General features: G+C 52.9%; 1 protein-coding gene across 1 annotated transcript in view; it reads right to left on the reverse strand.

Annotated features, from left to right (window-relative positions):
- NECTIN1 (nectin cell adhesion molecule 1) overlaps window positions 1–17,420 on the reverse strand; it is a gene marked incomplete at its 5' end in the record, with an annotated part of 70,290 nt that extends 52,870 nt beyond the window's left edge. The window contains 2 exons of the mRNA XM_081062753.1: window positions 15,889–16,849; window positions 17,409–17,420. Of these exons, the coding sequence (XP_080918879.1) occupies window positions 15,889–16,849; window positions 17,409–17,420 (973 nt within the window). The remainder of the gene's footprint in view (window positions 1–15,888; window positions 16,850–17,408) is intronic.
- Window positions 17,421–18,059: the final 639 nt, after the last annotated feature.

Below are 18,059 nucleotides of genomic sequence, written 5' to 3' on the forward strand. Positions count from 1 at the left end.
GGAGGGGGCAGCCCAGGGCAGGGGTGGAGATGGGGGTCCTTTTCAGAGGCTTGGGAAGAGCCTAGAAGTTATCCTCAGGGTTGCAAGTGGGGGAGATGAAATTGGGGAGAAAACACCAATGATTTATTAACCAGTTACTAATTATAAACTAGCTACACTCTCGGACTTGAAGGCCCCGTTTCTGGCTTCATCCGTCACCAGTGTTGAATTGAATCCCAAGCACCTCTGCAACTTCTCACCCCACTCTCGCCTTCTGCCCCTCCCCCTCCCCACAGGCTATCTCCAGCCTGGCTTTGCTCATTATCTCCTGCTGCCCTTCCCAGTGGCTGCTGCTGTTGAAGAGCAAACCCTGCTCCCAGCCCTGGGGTGTCAGGAGAGACTGGGATGACTGATTGAAACTATCATTTGGGGCACCTCGCAGCTAGTTCGTCTGAGTCACCCGGAGGCATTCCTAAGGACCACCCCACCCCCACCCCCTCAGGGTAGCTCAACTCCTTATCTTTATCTCTCTCTGCTCAGCCTCAGGGGGGGAAGCTGAAGGTGCCTGGAGGAGGGAAAAGAAGACACTGAAGTATGCCACCCACCCGGGTTCTGAATCCGTGGCTAGGGAGGGTGGCAAGGAGCAGCAAGCCTGAGGCACATGGGTAAAGGGGCTCTAAGCCCGAAAGCCTCCTGGGCTTTGGGGCAGGGGCAGGAGCTGAATAGGGCGGAGGTACTTTTTTGGGGGCGGGGGCAGACCCTGAGTAATCCCCTCTTAGGGTTCAGGAAGGAGGCTTCTGGGTTACTCTTAGGATGAAGGGAAGCTCAGACTCTCCAGGGCTGAAAGACTCATGTGACCACTGGCCACGGGAATCCACGGCTAAGCCAGTCTCACCACAGAAGCGAAGAGGCCACTGGGGTTATTGGTGCCAGGACAGTAATGAACTGCAGGAGGTGGACTTCCAACTACAGAATCTATACCACAGTGTCAGATAGTGGGGTGCCTCATCCTGCTACACACCCTGGCTCTCTTGACCAGTGAAATGACATGCCACAGAACTGCTGCACAATCTCCTGAAGCCCCAATAGGGGACGTGAGAGGACAGGAGATCACCCCACATACGGCCTCCCACTAGGTGACCACATCCACTCCAGTGGGTCTTCAGGTGAAGTGACTGCAGGAGGTCCTGCACCCCCTCAGCCCACTGCCCCCTGCCTTCCCCACTGTCTTCTCTGTGCCCCAAGTCTCTGCAATATGCTCCCTATCTCAGGCCCTTCTCTCCCCATTACCAACTTAATTCCTTAATTCCCACTGGAGTTAAACAGACCTTCCACAGCAATTTATTGTTAAACCAAAGGATAACAGCATTGGGAAGGGGTGAGGTGCAGGTGGGGAAGAGTGAACGCAGCTGATCCATTCTGCTTCCTCCCGAATGCTGGGGCAGCTGTGGGGCTGAGGGAATCCTCGATCAAAATCTCTGGCTCCGTCAGCCCATGTTGGAGCAGCACACTGGGGAAGGATCTAGATACCTCGGTTCTGAGGAGAGCACCTGAGATGGTAACATGTGTCACACTTGGATGAATGAGCTAATGGGAGAGAAGACCCTGGGAGCCTGAAGGACATCATGCAAAATCCGATGTAAGGGCGTAGAAACAGGACTGATGGGTCAGAGCTTCAGGGATACAGATTTCAGCTCAGTGTAAGGAAGAATTTGGGGGCAGTCAGAGCTGTACAGGCTTCCATGTAGGGTGGTGAGTTCTCTCTCTCTGGAGGTATTAATGCTGAAGCTGGATGATGAACCACATGCAATCTGTAGGGATGTGATTGAGGGGTTTTAAGAAGTGAATGGATGATACATTATTTGACTACCCTTCAAATGCTGAGACTCTAGGATTCTCTGACTTATCCTTTCTATCCTGTCCTACTTTCCCCTGCAGGGCATGGAAGTACCCTCAGCTGAGGGCCCAGCTGGGAGAGGAACAAGTGAGCTCAGAAGTTTAAACCATCTTTAAGGATGAAGGACAATGTAGCCCCCTGCCTAGCCACACCTGCCCCTTAGGGTCTAAGCAAGGACGGCTTAGGGAGAGGAACAGGCTAGGGGGTCTTTTCCCCACCAGGACTCAGGTCCTTCTCCATCTTCCAGCCAGGCCACTGCCCTGTGGGCCTTAAGAGATGGCCCCATCAGGTATGTGAGATCAGAGGGCTGATGCCATCCCATGCTGGACTGGAAGCTCCAGGAGGGTAGGGACGTCATGTTTACTGCTCATCCCCTGCTCCCCACTCAGTATTGGGCTCACTAGAGAAACTAGTGTACACATTGTCAAGCAAGTGCAGAAATGAAACTGTCTGCCCCTCTCCCACAATACCACACCAGGGCAGGGGGCTTCCCACAAGTGCTGGCCCCGGGCACTTAGGACAGCCAGAATCCCAAACCTAGGATTCCTTGGTTGAGGGTGTATAACTCTTGCTTCCAACTACCTTTTAAGTAGGGAGCACAGGATGGCTCCAAAGGGCCACCAGGCAGCTTCCCAGGTGACCCTCTGGACATGGGGGTAGTTTTTCAGGAGCTCATGGGCCTAAGGCCCTGACGTACCCTGCTCGAGTTGGTCACCCTGGAGAAGTCAGAAGAGCCCAGCTGAGGGACCTCCCTGCCCCTCCACAGTGTGCCAGGTCATGAACAGCAAGAAGGGCTCTAGGGCCTCGTTTCCTAGCCCCAGGGAACTGACCCTCCTCTAGATGCAGGGTCCCTGGGTGTGCAGTAGCTAATAAGAGCCAAGTGTTGTGAAGACTTGCTCATACCAGATACTGCGCTAATCACACCATTTGCGTTATTTACCTTTGAAACTTCCAATTATCACATCGCCATTTTATAGTGAAGAGAACTCAAGTTTAGAGAAGACAAGACATAAATACACACACCAGCACATGTTAGTAATAAAAGGCAGAGACCACTGGCTCCAAAACAACCAGTGGGTTCAGTCAATTTTCTGGGGGGAAAAAGTCAAACAAGTTGTTTGTGATTTTATAGACAAAACAATTATCTAAGATTGACCTCCAGTCTTTAACTGGCTGCTGGGGGGCAGTGCAAACTCTGCCTCGGACAGTCATCATCTTTGATTGCCTGCCTCTCCCCCACCTCAGGGAGCTGGGTGAGAGCCCCCCCACTGCCGTGGGGGAGGAGATGGTGATCAGAGTCTAATCAGGAGCAGGCACCACTCCCCACATGAGAGCTTGTGCATACATACATAGCACATGACCTCATGTGCACACACATATACATAGAAACCGTAAAACTCTGTCATACACACATGGAGCACATAAAAACAGTTGTAAAGAAACACATAAATGAGCACAAATTATCATTACCTCACCAACTATACACAAGTGCCAAGAGATAGGAGTGATAGGAGATAGGAGAGGAAAATCGGGCCATTGCCAGGGAAAGGTGCTTCCGGGTAGATCTGGGGGGCTTGTCTCCAGAGAAGCTATCTGGTGGCACTGTCGGCCCCCTGCCCCAGCCTCCCTGGAAGGGGGAGCCATAGAGACCTTCCCCAGCTCTCCACACAACAATGCTGAGAAGTGTGTGCCAAGGATTGTCCCTGCCTCCCCTCCTCTAACACTACCCCCTTCAGTACCGACCCTGAAGCCCATTATCGGACTCTTGAGAGGAGAAAAGGGTGGGAAGGCTGCTGGGGCCTGGCAGGGGCAGGCACAGGGGAACAGGGGGCTGATGCCTAAGTTCCCCAAAGGCCCATCCATCAACCGAGTGGGGATAATCAGAGTGCTCAGCCAGCCCAGGACACTGATTACTCTCTGGGTACCATAAAGATAGGGAATAAATCTGGGAAGGGGCTGGGTAGGAGGGTGTCTTGGTAGCACGGCCAGCCACCCTGCCTGGGAAGGGAGAAGAGACCCATCTATCATTCTGAGAGATGCAATCTAGGCCAATGAGATCAGGACAGTTTGGAGGGTGAGGGAGGTGGGCAGTCATAATAAAATAATCCAGTGCAGTGTGGCCGCTTGGCTCTGATTTTATTTACACTTGGGGAAAAGGCTGTCCCTGCTTCCACTCCAGTTTTACCCAGAAGTTGCTGTAGAAGCTTCTGCCATTGACTCAAAACCCTCAAAGGAGGCCAGTCACAGAGGGCAGAGAAGAGGGGCATGAAAGTAACTTAGCTCAAGAGTACAAGAGTCCGCAGGTCCTGGGCCAGGCAGGCTGTGGGCAAAACTGGTCCCTTTGTGCTGACAAGGCAATCCTTGGGTTTGGGTGGAGGTCAGGTGGGTCTTAAGCTTTCCTTCCAAGCAGTTCCTGGGTGCAGAGCACATTCTAGCCCCAGGAACTGACCACATAGCTCTGGCCTGTGTCTGGGCCATAGAGGCTGCACTGTAATTCAAGCTAATGGAGCATGGATAAAATAGAACAGTGGAGGGTCTACGAGGAATTTCTCTTTGGCATTGAAACATGTCAGATGACTATTTTGCAGCTGAGTTACCTTCCTAATTAAGCAAGGGAGTTTGTGAAGCCTGAGCCTGGTGACATCTGGAGTCCATTCTTAGTCTTCAGCCACAACACTGGGAAACAGTTTTGATTTTCTGCACCCATGGTTCTCTCTCCTGTGTGAGTTCTCTACCCCAGCTGCAAGGCTGCGGAAGCCTCTGTCCCAGCTCCCTGTCCTGAACCTACCTGCAGCACGGAAAGCACTAGTCCTTTCATCCCATGAGATGAAAGCAGACAGCACAGGTAAACAGCCTAAATCCTTTTTCTGTCCCCATCCCCAGGTAGGGACCCTCTCCCTTGCCACCTTTTTCTGGGCGAGGGCAAGACAGACCACAACCCTCCAGAAGCTTAGGGCAGGCCCTGGCATAGGATCACCTTGCTAAAGCCAGGGACCCTCCCAGGATCTGGGACCTGCTGGGGGTAGTTCCAGGCAGATTGTCTGGGAGAAGCGTGCCTCTAGTCTCAGAGTGAAACATGATAGGAGGCCCCCAAATGGCATCAGTAATGCCCAAAGGCTCAGGGGATGAAAACGGGATAATATCAAGACATTTTCCTCCAGCATAGCCACATTAATACTCCCAGGATACCACAGTGAAGCTGGCAGGATAGAATATACCAGGAACATAAAGGTGGTACTTGTAGTACTTGTAAATAATCCCTAGGACACAGCAGTAATGACCACTGAGAATCTCTGATGATAAGCACTCATAATTCCCCAGATGCTCTCGGGATGCCCCAGGTTATTTCTGTACCATCAAAGAGAGTAGGAGGGTGAGCAATAAGGTACTAGGCAGGGCTGGTGGGCATTCTGGAGGCAAGGTCTGTGTTGCTCCAGGCTTAGTAAAGCGTCTTCCTCCATCACTCACCCACTCAGAAGAGAGGCAGCTGAGCCAAGTGTATGATCACAGACTCAGTGTGATCTTAGTTCCTAGATCTGAATCCTAGCTCTGCCACTTACTAGCTTTGTGACCCTGGGAAAGTTACTGTATTTTGCCATGTATAATCCATATTTTTGCCCAAATTTGTGAGGGAAAAATAAGGATGCGCATTATACATGGGTTGTACTAATTCTATATCTATATAAATGTTTTTAATTCTGTTTTTTTTTTTAGATTTTATTGGGGAAGGGGAACAGGACTTTATTAGGGAAACAGTGTGTACTTCCAGGACTTTTTTTCCAAGTCAAGTTGTTGTCCTTTTAATCTTTAGTTGTGGAGGGTTAGTTGTAGAAGGCGCAGCCCAGCTCCAGGTTCAGTTGCCGTTGCTAGTTGCAGAGGGCGCAGCCCACCATCCCTTGGTGGGCTCGAGGAATTGAACTGGCAACCTTGTGGTTGCGAGCCCACTGGCCCATGTGGGAATCGAACTGGCAACCTTCAGAGTTAGTAGCATGGAGCTCTAACCGCCTGAGCCACCGGGCTGGCCCCGCCCTTTTTAATTTTATTTATTTATTTATTTATTTTTTATATATTTTTTTATTGGGGTGACAATTGTTAGTGAAATTGTGTATTACATCATCTATAAATCCCATTTGGTGTGTTCACCACCCAGAGTCAGTTCTCCTTCCATCACCATATATTTGATCCCCCTTACCCTCATCTCCCTCCCCCCACCCCCCTGACCCTCTGGTAACCACTAAACTATTGTCTGTCTATTTGTTTTTGTTTCTCATTTGTTTGTCTTGTTCTTTTGCTGTTTTTGGTTTATATACCATATATCAGTGAAATCATATGGTTCTCTGCTTTTTCTGTCTGACTTATTTCACTTAGCATTATACTCTCAAGATCCATCCATGTTGTCACAAATGTTCCTATATCATCTTTTCTTACCGCTGAATAGTATTCCATTGTGTATATATACCACAACTTCTTTATCCATTCATCTATCGAAGGACATTTTGGTTGTTTCCATGTCTTGGCCACCGTAAACAAAGCTGCAAAGAACACTGGAGCACACGTGTCTTTACGGATAAATGTTTTCAGATTTTTTGGGTAGATACCCAGGAGAGGGATTGCTGGGTCATATGGTAATTCTATTCGTAATTTTTTGAGGAACCTCCACACTGCCTTCCATAGCGGCTGCACCAGTCTGCATTCCCACCAACAGTGTATGAGGGTTCCTTTTTCTCCACAGCCTCTCCTTAATTCTTTTATTTATGCTTATGAGTTAAAAGTGTAACTATAGAAATCAATAACGATATCCATATGCAAAATAATAGCCTGGAGTATGATAACCGGTTTTGTTGAACGTACAATGAACTGGCAATGATGAAGAGTTCTTGTTCAATGATGCATAAATATTGTAAACTTGTACATAGATTTGTACATAAAATTTCTTGTACCATAATGTTAAAAAGTAAATGCTAAAATTCCTTTATAATATAAAAACAAGTACCTAAATGTAAACAAATACAAATTTGAATTAAAAAATTAAAGCAAAAGACTTTTACCCTGAAAGTTTGGGCCAAAAATGTGGGTGTGCATTATACATGGGAGCACATTATTATACACAGCAAAATATGGTACCTAACCTCTGCACGGGCCGCATTTTTCCACATGTAAAAATGGGGAGAACGGAAGTAACTTCCATATGAGTTGTTACGAAGATTAAATAAGTTATTGTATGTTATTATACATAAGATTCTTACAAAAGTATCTGAGTGTCCAAGAACTCCTGATAAACATTTGCTATTATTATTATCATTATCAACTGTCCAAATAAGCAAACATGTAGCCACCTAGCATGTACTACCAGCCCACAATGGGCTGACCCCTGTGCTAGTCCCCAAGGATACCAAGCCCTGTCAGCAATGGACCCTGTCCTTTTGGAACTCTGTCGTGTGGAAAAGATAAATCCGAGGCCCAAATAACAATACAGCAAGATGCAGAACTATATCATCACGGGGTAGCATGGATGAGGTGCTGAGGGGGTACTTTGAGATGAGAGGGGTTATCCCCAGCTGGGGGTTCATGAAGGCTCATACCAGAAGTGGATTTTGACTTCAGTCGTTAGATATGGGAAATAAGAGAGAACTTTAAGGGGAATGGCATGTACAAAGGCACTGAGGTAGGAAAGTATGGGACATGACTAGAGGGGTGTGTGGCTGTGTGGGCATGCTGGTGAGGGTGGTGGGAAATGAGTCAGGGAGGGGCAGTCAACAAATACTTCTGGGCCTGTGAGTGTCTTTCTCAGGCGTGCTTTAAGTATATTCATCCAAGAAGCAGTGAAGGCAGATTGGAGCCAGAGAGCCAGGAGTCAGAGAAAGAAGTGAGCCAGCAGCTGCTGCCAACAGTCCCACAAATGAGCATTTGCTACCAGCCCCTCCTTCAGTGGGAACCACATCTAGTGGCAGCAAGGCTGGCTTAGTTCAGAGGAACCTTCTCTATGTCCTTTGTCTAAGTAGCTGGCAGCAGTTGCCCACAAAACACTAGGAGTGAGGGAGGGGGTGTCTTGAGTGCTGCTCAGGGCCTAGAGAATGGAGCCCACAGAGGGCAGCCTCACCAGCCTCACTTGGGGTTTGCACTCCAGACAAGTTGCGGACAAGGGCCTCACAGGTGAGTGCCGGGGGCCAGGACAGGTCTCCCGTCCCCTTTTCTCTAGAGCAGGGTTAGAATCATGTCTTCAGATTGGGGCTTCCATGTCCACTGGCTTATTTGGCTGGAACACCAGCTCATGTGCCAAAGTGTGGGCTGGGCTGTGAGACCTCTCCATGGGTGCACACCAATTCAGTCCATGTGTCCTAAGAACTAGTTATTTGGGCCTGGCACTTACTTTCCTCTGCCATGACTGAGGTGCTGAGAAGGGGCTAGCTTTCCTTTGCTCTTGCCTCGTTTTTTTTCATGGCGACATCTACTGAGTCTGGTGGTATTCTGGTGACCAGCAGGTATGCAGGATTGCAGGGGAAGAAAGAAAAGCAGAGAAGGGAGGATACAGTCAGAGAGCAACCTGGCTGTCAATAGGCACTAGAATCTGCTAAGAAAAAATAATCCTGTCTTCAGTGTGAAGAACCCCAACTTAAGGCTTCATTGTAGTGATCGTGGGAAGTTACTACACCTCAGGGATGGGGGTGGGACCAGGAAGCCCCTGCCAAGGCTGCCAGCTGGTGAAATTGTATCTGTAGGGGAGGGATAATGCTTCTACCATGGGGTTCCCAGGTGTCTACGTACATCTTCTGAACACAAAAATGGGCCGAGATCAAGGCCAAGGGCATAGTGAGGATGCCAGACTCCATCTCTGCTGCTAGGACATGTCTCTAGAGTGTCCCCAGACCTACGGGTGTGGGTGGGCATGCTGTCTCCCATCCCCAAGGCCCTCCACCATAGAAAGGTTATTTGCTGAGCTTCTCAGCCAGCTCCTTCCAGAGAAGGCAGACTCATATTAACAGCCCTGGAGGGAGCTGTGTACTTATGGCCTTCAGACAGGCGGCAGAACTGAGGGTCCCAGTGGACAGTGGGACGCATACTTCCAGTTCTGGAAGCTCGAATTCCAGGACTTTGGGGAGGGAGAGACTTCATTTAAGCCTACAGATCAAACTCAAACTCCCAATGGGACATTCTTGTGCCCATGGCCACTGGCCTGTTTTGCTGCTTGGGCCATGCCTGCAGCTGTGTCTCAACGGAGCCACCAGCCAGCAGAACTAATGTTCTCTAATGAGATCCGGGCCAGAGTGGCCGGGTGGGTTTTATTGTCTGTGGCTTGGTAATGAGACTCCTCATAAACTGGGAATGAAACTGGGGTCTGCATAGAACGGGGGAGGCGGGGGAGGCCCAGGAGTGGGAGTCGACTCTGCTTGCCAAATCTCATCCCCCTTCCCCTCTCCGTGGCTTTGTCTAGTGCTTTCCGAGCACTGCTCTTTGTCCCCGGGGGGCCAGACCCACATCTTGGGGTGCCTGCCTGTGCCCTGGGGCTCTGTGTTCACACCTCAGTGACCCTGCTCTGGTCTCAGGCCAGACTCCAGGGGGTGATGCTCTAGTTTCTGGGACGATACAGCTTCACCGTGGTCCCCCTGCCATTCTGTTGTTGGGCGTTCTATACCTTGCGCAGACCTAGGCTCTGTGGTCAGCTCTGGCTGGGCCACCCTCCAACCTATGTCCTCAACTTACCCCGTACTTCCCCAAGGAGCCCCCATGCTCTGGCTTGTGAGAGGAGCGGAGTCGTGGCTGTTGAAGCGAATGACCACCTCACTGGACAATGTTCTATTGTGACCTGTCTCAACCTCTTCTGTATCTGTCCATCTTAGCCCATTTCATTTCCTCACCTACTGGATTGTGAGTCAGAAGACCTGGCACCTAACTTGGCTACACTGGTATGAGATGGTCAGCAAATTACTAATCTGTCTCACCTTCCTCATCTGTGAAATAGAAGATATATTAATAATACCATTCAACTCGGAGTTACTGAGAGGGTCAGCTGAAACTAGGAGCTGTAAAGAGTACCACAAACATTTTTATTATTACTGGAGAAAAGATTCAATCTACAACAGGAAAACCTGGGAGAAGGACTTTCTGCCGGTGAGCAGAGAGTGACCCTGGGAGGATTCTCTACCTAGCTGGCTGTATCATCTTGCTGAATGAAATGGTACAGTGGCCTGCTGGAGAAGGGTCCTATTGCTCACCTTTCTCCGAAATGTGGGAGTTTGAGGGAAGGCAGGGGTTGGTCACAGGCACTTCCTAGCAACCCCAGGCTGCTGCCACAGTGAATGCTCCAGATGGGCAATGGCACCCAGGTGGGCCACAGCCTGGGAGTGAGGTTCCTGCTGGGGAGAGCCCTTGGCAACAAGCTGCAGAACAAAGGCCGCACAGCACCTGCTGCTCGTGCTGTACCCAACCACCAGGATAGGTGCTTGCAACCAGCCAAGCCACCCAAGCTCCCCAAGGCTGCTGCAGCCTCTGCCATCATTTCCAGGTGGGGGCAGAGGCTAATTGTCCAATGAAGCTCCTGGTTGGAGACAAGGGAAGTGAGGTCAGCAGTGGGCAGGCAGCTGAGTAACTCTTTCTCAAGGGAGTGCAAAGTTGGCACTGCGCAGCTGGCAGACACAGAGGGGGCCAGGACAACTCAGAAGAAAGGCATAGGGAATAGGAGTAGTTACCATTCTACTGTACATTTATTTATCACATGCCTGGTGACATGCTAAGCGCTTTTCATACATTATTGTCGATCTAGCCTGGTAGAGCTGGGATTCAAACCCAGTACACCTGGCCCCACTTTGCTGTCTCGCTATGTCGGGCAGCCCGGATGGGGAAATACCCAGGCTGTAGGGAGAGGAACTGAGCTATCTGCTGCTCCCTTTTGACTATGGCCTGGTGCCACTGCTACTCAGCGTGGAAGACTGAAAGGCACAGAAGCCGTGAGCCTCTGAGAATACATACCTATTGCCCCCCCCCCCCCCAGGATAACCTTTGGAATTATCCATTGCCCTGAAGTATGCTGTCAGGAAGTCTTTCTTTGTGTCCTTCTTGGGTCTCTCCTGTTGTACTGAGTTCATCTTTCATTGTGGAATGGGTCAGGGTTCAGACATTATGTTTGATGAGGTTTTTTTTTCCTAGCTCTTCCCTTTCCCTATCTCTCAGCGCCAAACAGCACAACAGAATCCAGGGCCTAAAGGGTTAACTGGACTAAGAGGTGTTATCTACAGCTCAGGGCATTCCCTTTGCAAGGTGATCCCCACTTAGATATTAAGTTACCTCCTGCCCCAGCAAGCACATCTGCTGCTGGCTCTGCAGACCAGGTCTCTGTGGAGAGGGGTGGGTATCATAGGGGAGAAACACTTGCCAGCTGCACTTGGGTTCAGGGCGCTGGGCTCCAGGATGGCTGTCTTCCCCATTTCTTGCCCATCATTTCCACTTCCCTTTCCAACAAAGGGCTCCCACTTTCTGCTACATAGACCAGGGATGCTTCCAGGCACATGTATGTTGCCTACCTGGACACATATATGGTTTTGCAGGGCTGTCCATGGAGGACCAAAGCCCACACTCACACCCCTTTTGAAATGCCCAGAGTATGCCACCTTTCCCCTGAGATGATGCTTTTCACCAAGTATTCATGCAGGAAGCAAAGATGCCAAATTAGTAGCTGAACACCTATCTCCTGAGGCCCCTCCCTGCCATTCAGAGATCCCCAAAAGGCTCAGGGCAAGCCAGGCCCCAGTTAACACTAAATTCCAGCAGAGCTCTGTTTGCCAGGGAGGCTGACAAGAGGGGAAAGTCTCTCTAGGTGAGCATCTCCCTGAAAGGACACGAGACCCAGTCTAAAGCCAAGGGCAGAGCACAAAAAGAAAGCAGTGTCCAGGTTTCCCACCCACTAATGACTTGGCAGCTGTATTGGAAGGAACTGGCTAAGGGCACATCCTAGGTCTCCTCCCAAACTCATCCTCACTGACATGGACATAAACACAGGCATTACTAAGGCTCAGAGCCACTCACAAAATCCTAGTTGCAAAGACACAGGAAATCAGTTATATAAAAGTATATACATTTGATACTATACACTACCCCGTTTCCCGGAAAAGACGACCTCGATGGACCATCAGCTCTAAGGTGTCTTTGGGAGCAAAAATTAATATAAGACCCGGTCTTATTTTACTATAAGACCGGGTTTTATAATATAATACGCGGTCTCTTATTAATTTCTGCTCCCAAAGCCGCATTAGAGCTGATGGTCCGGTGGGGTCGTGCTTTCGGGGAAGTGGTATTTATGGCCCCAGCCCCACGGTGACCCACAGACACCAGTGCACTCACCTCCTTGTCCTAGCCCCCATGGGCTTGCACGCGCACAGTAAACGGTACATAACCAACATAAGCCTTGCACATGTGAGTGCATGCGCCCACTTAATACCGACGGTGAGACTACACACACTGTCAGAAATGTTACAGTCTAAGCCCCACAGCTGGCTGATATCCATTCTAGGCTTGTACACTGGCTAACATTCAAAGTTAAAAAAAAAAGTCAGCAAAACAGGTGAACATACAGATACCCTCTCTGTCCCTCCCCCAGGTAGGAGCCATTCAATTTATCAGGTTAACCAGTAAAGAAACAATCAGGAAATATCAAAGGTACATTCACACCTCCCTTGGGTGTTTTCTGTTTGTGAATGAAAAATGAATAGTTAGCTGCTAAACAATGGCAGAATCATAAACATAGCAACTGGGGCCCCATCCTCTGTCCCCCACCCCCCAGCCTTGCCCATTTGCTCAGCCATCAGCACAAGGGTTCTGTCCTGTGTGACCATCCTGGCAGCATACAACTGGGTCCTGGGGTCAGACAGTAGCCAAAAAGGAGGATTCACTGTGCAAAGCTGAGTGGCCAAGAAGGGGACCAATATCACAGTCTTAGCCAGCCTCAGACAAAGGGTCACCTGTCCCATAAGCCCAGAAGTTGAGACTCAGAGACATCTTCTAGGCCACTTAGCTGGGAGTGTTGGTTCCAAGCTCTGCAGTATCTCCTCCTCCATTGCAGCCTAAATCATTAGGCCTTGAATCTGATTCTGAGACACTCTCCACACTGCCTCTGAAACAGGAACTGAGATTCCCGTTTACACATGCTGCAAACTTCAGGCCAGCAGATTGGTTTTGCCATGACATCCTGCCCAGCAATCAGACCTCTCTGTGAGAAGTGGGGAGAAGAAAATAAGCCAACATCCCTGACACTGAGTTTCGTAGGAAACCACCATAGGCTGCAGAAAAGGGGTATGCTGCGGCCAGACTGCTCTTCTGAGGGTCTGCATGACACCTGAGGTGTGTGTTCTCTTTCCAGACAAAAGGTTTGGGGAAGCCAATTAGGGAGGGTGTGGTGTAGGTGGGACACCACCTCAGAGTACCTGCTTCTAAGGCAGGTTCTCTGTCTCCTCCCTGGGCTCCTCCCGTCCCTCTTTGGGATGTAGCCCCTATGTCTCACTGAATCTCTCCTCTGAGCTAACAGGAGGGAGATGTCACTCAGAGGCCTATGAGGTTTTAACACCCTGCCTGGTAAAGCTTGAGATGTTGAAAACATACTTCTGTGTTTACACTTCAATAGCCAGATTGGGAGTGTTTTGGAATCAGGTGGCCATTACACACTCCAGGGGTACCTGACCCCACTTCCCCCCTGCAGGCTCCTCTCTGCACCCCTCCATACTCCCTGCCACAGCCCCGGAGAACCCAGAAAAGAGCATCAGCCTGGCAAGTCCCCTGAGAGAAGCAGCAGCAGGCAATCAGGAGGCAGCCTGATGATGGGGGAAAGGGGGGTGTGGGAAGGGCAACTTCTCCACCCACCAGCCTTCGTTCAAGTGTCAGATGGGCACCACCATATGAGGCACCAGGGGCACAGGCACTGGGTGCAGGAGCTTGGTGAGTCTGAGTCCGGGGACTGTGGCAGCTACTGACGCTACCCAGGGGTAGCAATTACAATCAGTCAAGAGGCGGCCTGGTGCGTGTTACCAGCCTTTCTGAGCTGTGGTTCCTTCTCTGCATCCCACCCCCTTCATCTGGATTTTTGGTGGGGGGAGTGACCACACTTGAGCCAGATGAGACTGTCATGTCCCTACTTCTACTTCCTGAGTGGGGTGGAATAGGGTAGGCCTCCATGCCCCCCAGAGCAGGAATGAACCACTAAGCACCCCAAATCTGGGGGAAGGGAATAACCAAAAGAGGGGAGAATGGGGATGAGTTGTCCCCCGTCCCTGGAACCTTCCCCAACTTTGACCCAGGCTTAGGTTAACCACTAGTGTGCCGGCTGGACCAACTAGAGCTCCAGGAAAGCTCTCCTTTAGCTGGGTTCAGGGTGTGGGCAATATGGAATTGAAGGGTTCCCGGAAATCCAAACACCGGTGGTCAGAAGTATTTCCTGCCGGCTTTCCAGGAGAGCCAGTGTGACATAAAGACCTGTCATCCTCACGGTGATTACCTGCCAGGGCAGGGGAGGGGCTCAGTCAAGCTCCTTTGAAATGGGCAGTGATACCTGTATGCCCCGGAATTACCCCTCCCCCTCAGGTCAGCACCCACAGGCGGCAGGGGTAGGGGCATTAGGGAGCCGGCTTCCACAAAGTGCTTTTGATACCTTTCGCCACTCCCCAAGATTTGCGGGGCTGGCAGCGAGCTGACCGCAGACCGCGTACACACGTGAAGGAGGCCAGGTTCCTGTCTTCCAGGAGTGCACCCCAGCAGCCAGGCTAGCCGCTTGAATCAAACCGCCGGCGAGTCTGCGGCATCGCAAGCGTGTCCTCCGGGTAGCTGCCCCGCGCGCCCGCGATCGAATATTCTTGCCCCACGCGAAGCTGGTCTCTTTGTACTCCGTCCCCTTATTCTGCCACCCTAAGGCCACGACCACGTGCTCCAGCCAAGTTCCCATCCTGCCCTTATCTATCTAAAAAGGGAGGTGGTCTCAGGTTTCTTCCCGGAGGGCTGGAGGGACCCCCCACCTCCACCCTGACCCCAGGGTCGCCAGCCACCCTGAAACCAGCCACTGTGGGCGCCGGGCAGCTTCCCATGGACACAAAGGGTTAAATCCAGGCAAGGGAGTCGGTCGGATTTGCCTCCTAAACGCATTTTCCAGTTAATTCCCCAGCACAACACTCCTGGGCCAGTCCCGGCCTCCGCCCCCACCCCGACGGTCAGAAGGGCCACCGCGGGCCACCCTCGAGGTCGGGCGTCGGGTTAACCCCTTGGCCGCTGGTACTTCGAGGAACGGTACCCTCGGGAAAGTGGGTCATGCAGCCACCTTGCTGGCACGAAACCCGAGCGCCTCCTCGGAAGAGAGCCCCCCGACCTAGGAGCGGAGTTCCGAGGAGAAGCTCAGCCCTGCCGAGGCCCGGAGGTCGCGCTCGCGCGCGGGCCGGCCCGGCCGGGCCTCACCGTGCGGGAAGGGAACCGCAGGTGAGCGACGAGCTGCCTCTGCCGCAGGAGCGGGCTCCGCGCGCCCACTGGGGTGCGACGTGGTGTAGGCGGGGCCCGAGCGCCCGACAGTGTCTGGCGAAGGGGCCTGAGAAAGAAGCGAAGCCCCCCTGCCGGCCTGCAAACCCGCTGCCGACCAGCTCCGAGACCGACGCCCTCTCCCTGGGGCTGTGGTCTCGTTCCCCGAGACGGTTATGACGGTGATTAGCTTGCATTTATGTAACTTGCCGTGTTTCCAAACTGCTTCCCGAGCTGAGAACTGGTTATTAAACAAATAGAACGCTATTACATATTATTTCTGTGAAAACCGGAGCGGAGAAAGTGCTCTCTTGCTACACAGTAGAGACGTGCAGCAGACAAGCTGCTTCCCTGCAGGGCAGGCTGTTCGGCTTCTCAGTCTCTTTCCCGGCCGTGGCCCAACTTTTCTGGCTCCTTTCACTCCCTGCAACCCAGACGTGCCCTCCATCCAGCTCCCAGCCCCAGGGAGGCACTGGATGGTAAAAGCATACCGATAACGATAATAAAAAGGCAGAGGCCGAACGATTTACCTGGGAGGAAGAACGCGGTCAAGCCGAGAGCGAGTCCCCACCAGCGTCCAGCCGCACCCGCAAGCCCCATCCGAGCCATCGGGGTCCTGGGTCCGGCGAGAGCGGCCGCGAGGACAGCGCTCCTCGCGCTCCAAAACCCAGCCGCAAGACGAAGCGAGATCCCCGGCGGCTGGCGCGCTCGGAGGCTCCAGGTCCCCGCGGCCGTCGGCCGGGGCGGGGTGGACGGGTGGGCTCCGCGCCGCCGGCGGCTTAGAGGCGAGGCAGACGCCCGCCGCAAGCTGCGCGAGGCATGCCCCCTTCTCCTGCGCTCTCCTCCTCGGGCCGGGCCCCGCCCTCTTCTTCCACGCGAAGCTGGGCTGGAGAGACGGACCCACCCCCGGCGCGCCCGGCTGCCGTAGTCGGCGGGCTCCGGCCCCGGCGCGCTCACAGCCTCCCGCTGGGCTCCAGCTCGCAGGCAGCCATGGCCGGCGGTCCTCCGAGGGGGGCGGGAGGCTCCCGAGCAGCGGGCGGGCGGCGCGGGGGGCTCGGGCAGGGATGCCCGGCGGGAGGGGGGCCGGTCGGCTGCGCAGCGCCCCCGCCGCCGCCGCTCCGCGGGATCCCGGCGAGCCGCAACGATGTCGAGCTGCCCGGGCCCCGAGTGGAGCCGCGCTCGCTCCTCTCGCTCGCTTGCTCTCCCTCGCCCGGCGCCAGCCTCTCCCCCCCCGCCCGGTGATGTCAGGCTGAGGGGAGGGGTTAGCCTTAACCCCCGCCTGGCTCCGCCGCGCGGCGGGCTCGCGGCCGGCCCGGGGGACCGAGCACACCTTACATCCGGCCCCAGGCAGGGGCGGGTCCCCAGCCAGGGTCGGGGGGTCCCTCTCAGGCCCACTGGCTCAGGAGATGCCCCTCCCGTCGCCTCGCAGCCGGGGAGAGGGCCGGAAGGCCAGCCACCTCCTCCGTCGCGGACAAAGGGAGGCAGTGACCCCTAGTGGCCGGCGTGGGGGACGAAGCTGCTCGTGGGGGTGGAGTTAAGGCGGCGTGCGGGGTGGGGGTTGGGGGCCGTGGAAGAAAGCGTGCGCTCTGCAGAACACCGGATCTAGCAATGTCTGAACCGAAAGGGCGTCCACAGACTATGTACTCCAACCCTGACCCCATTTTACAGATGAGGAAAGAAAGTCCCAAAGAAGGGTAAGGCGATTCGCCCAGGGGTACAAAGGCGGAGAGGCGGAGCTCGGATTAGAACCCAGTAGCCAGAGCTCCCTCTGCCCTGGATCATCCGGACGCTGGATGGAGAGGCAGCTAGGCGGGGACCAACTGGAAGCTGCTAGAGAAGTGGGTGGTGGGCTTTAGTGGGTGAGATGGGGCCACTGAGGTTTCTGGTGTTTTCTAATCTCTGCTACCTCCAGTGGTTCTTTTCACAAAAATCGAAGCCCCTTCCCCTCCCCCAAATAGAGTGTGAATGGAGCTCTGTTCCCTTTGCCAGCACCTTTGTTTGGAGTGATTTTCAGGATTCCCTCAGTCAGTGTCCATGACAGGGCAGGCACGCTCTGCCCCATCCCGTTTACCACCCACCATATCCGGGTGTGTGCAGCTTCCTGCCAAGGTGACTGGGCCCTCTGAGCTCCTTGCAGCCCTAAGCCTACCCTCTCCTCCTTCCCTCTGAAACTCCTACCTCCACCCTTCCCCACCAGGAGGAAGTGGACAGATAGGATTTCCCACTAAGGAGAACCCAGTTCTCCCCAGATGCCTGGCAAGAGATGCTCCCTTTGCCCATTGCTGCCCTTTGCCCAGGGAGCAGGAGCAGAGAGGAAATGCCCTTCCTAATCAATTGTAAATTCTAGTTCCTCGGAGTAGGAGGAGCAGGAGGCTGGGCAAGCTGTGCACTGGCTTTCCCACTATTTGGGATATGGCCCTGGAGCATCTCTTGGTTTCTGGCTGCAGCAGTCTAATGTGGCACTCATAGGAACACTACCACACTCATGAATTTACATTTAAAAAATCATAGCTGGGCATTCTTGGTAGCAAACACTGTGCCAGGCTTGGGGATACAGAGACATCATCATTGCCCTAAAGGTGCTCAGTCTAGTTGGGGAGCAGGAGGGGAAGACAAACATAAACAGATGTTATAAACAAGCATTTAATATGTGCTGTGTCCCAGAGATGTACGCACAGGATTTGGTGGGTCTTGAGAGAGT

This window comes from Rhinolophus hipposideros (genome assembly GCF_964194185.1).
Source record: "Rhinolophus hipposideros genome assembly, chromosome: 10".
In the NCBI taxonomy this organism is placed as follows: Eukaryota; Metazoa; Chordata; class Mammalia; order Chiroptera; family Rhinolophidae; genus Rhinolophus; species Rhinolophus hipposideros.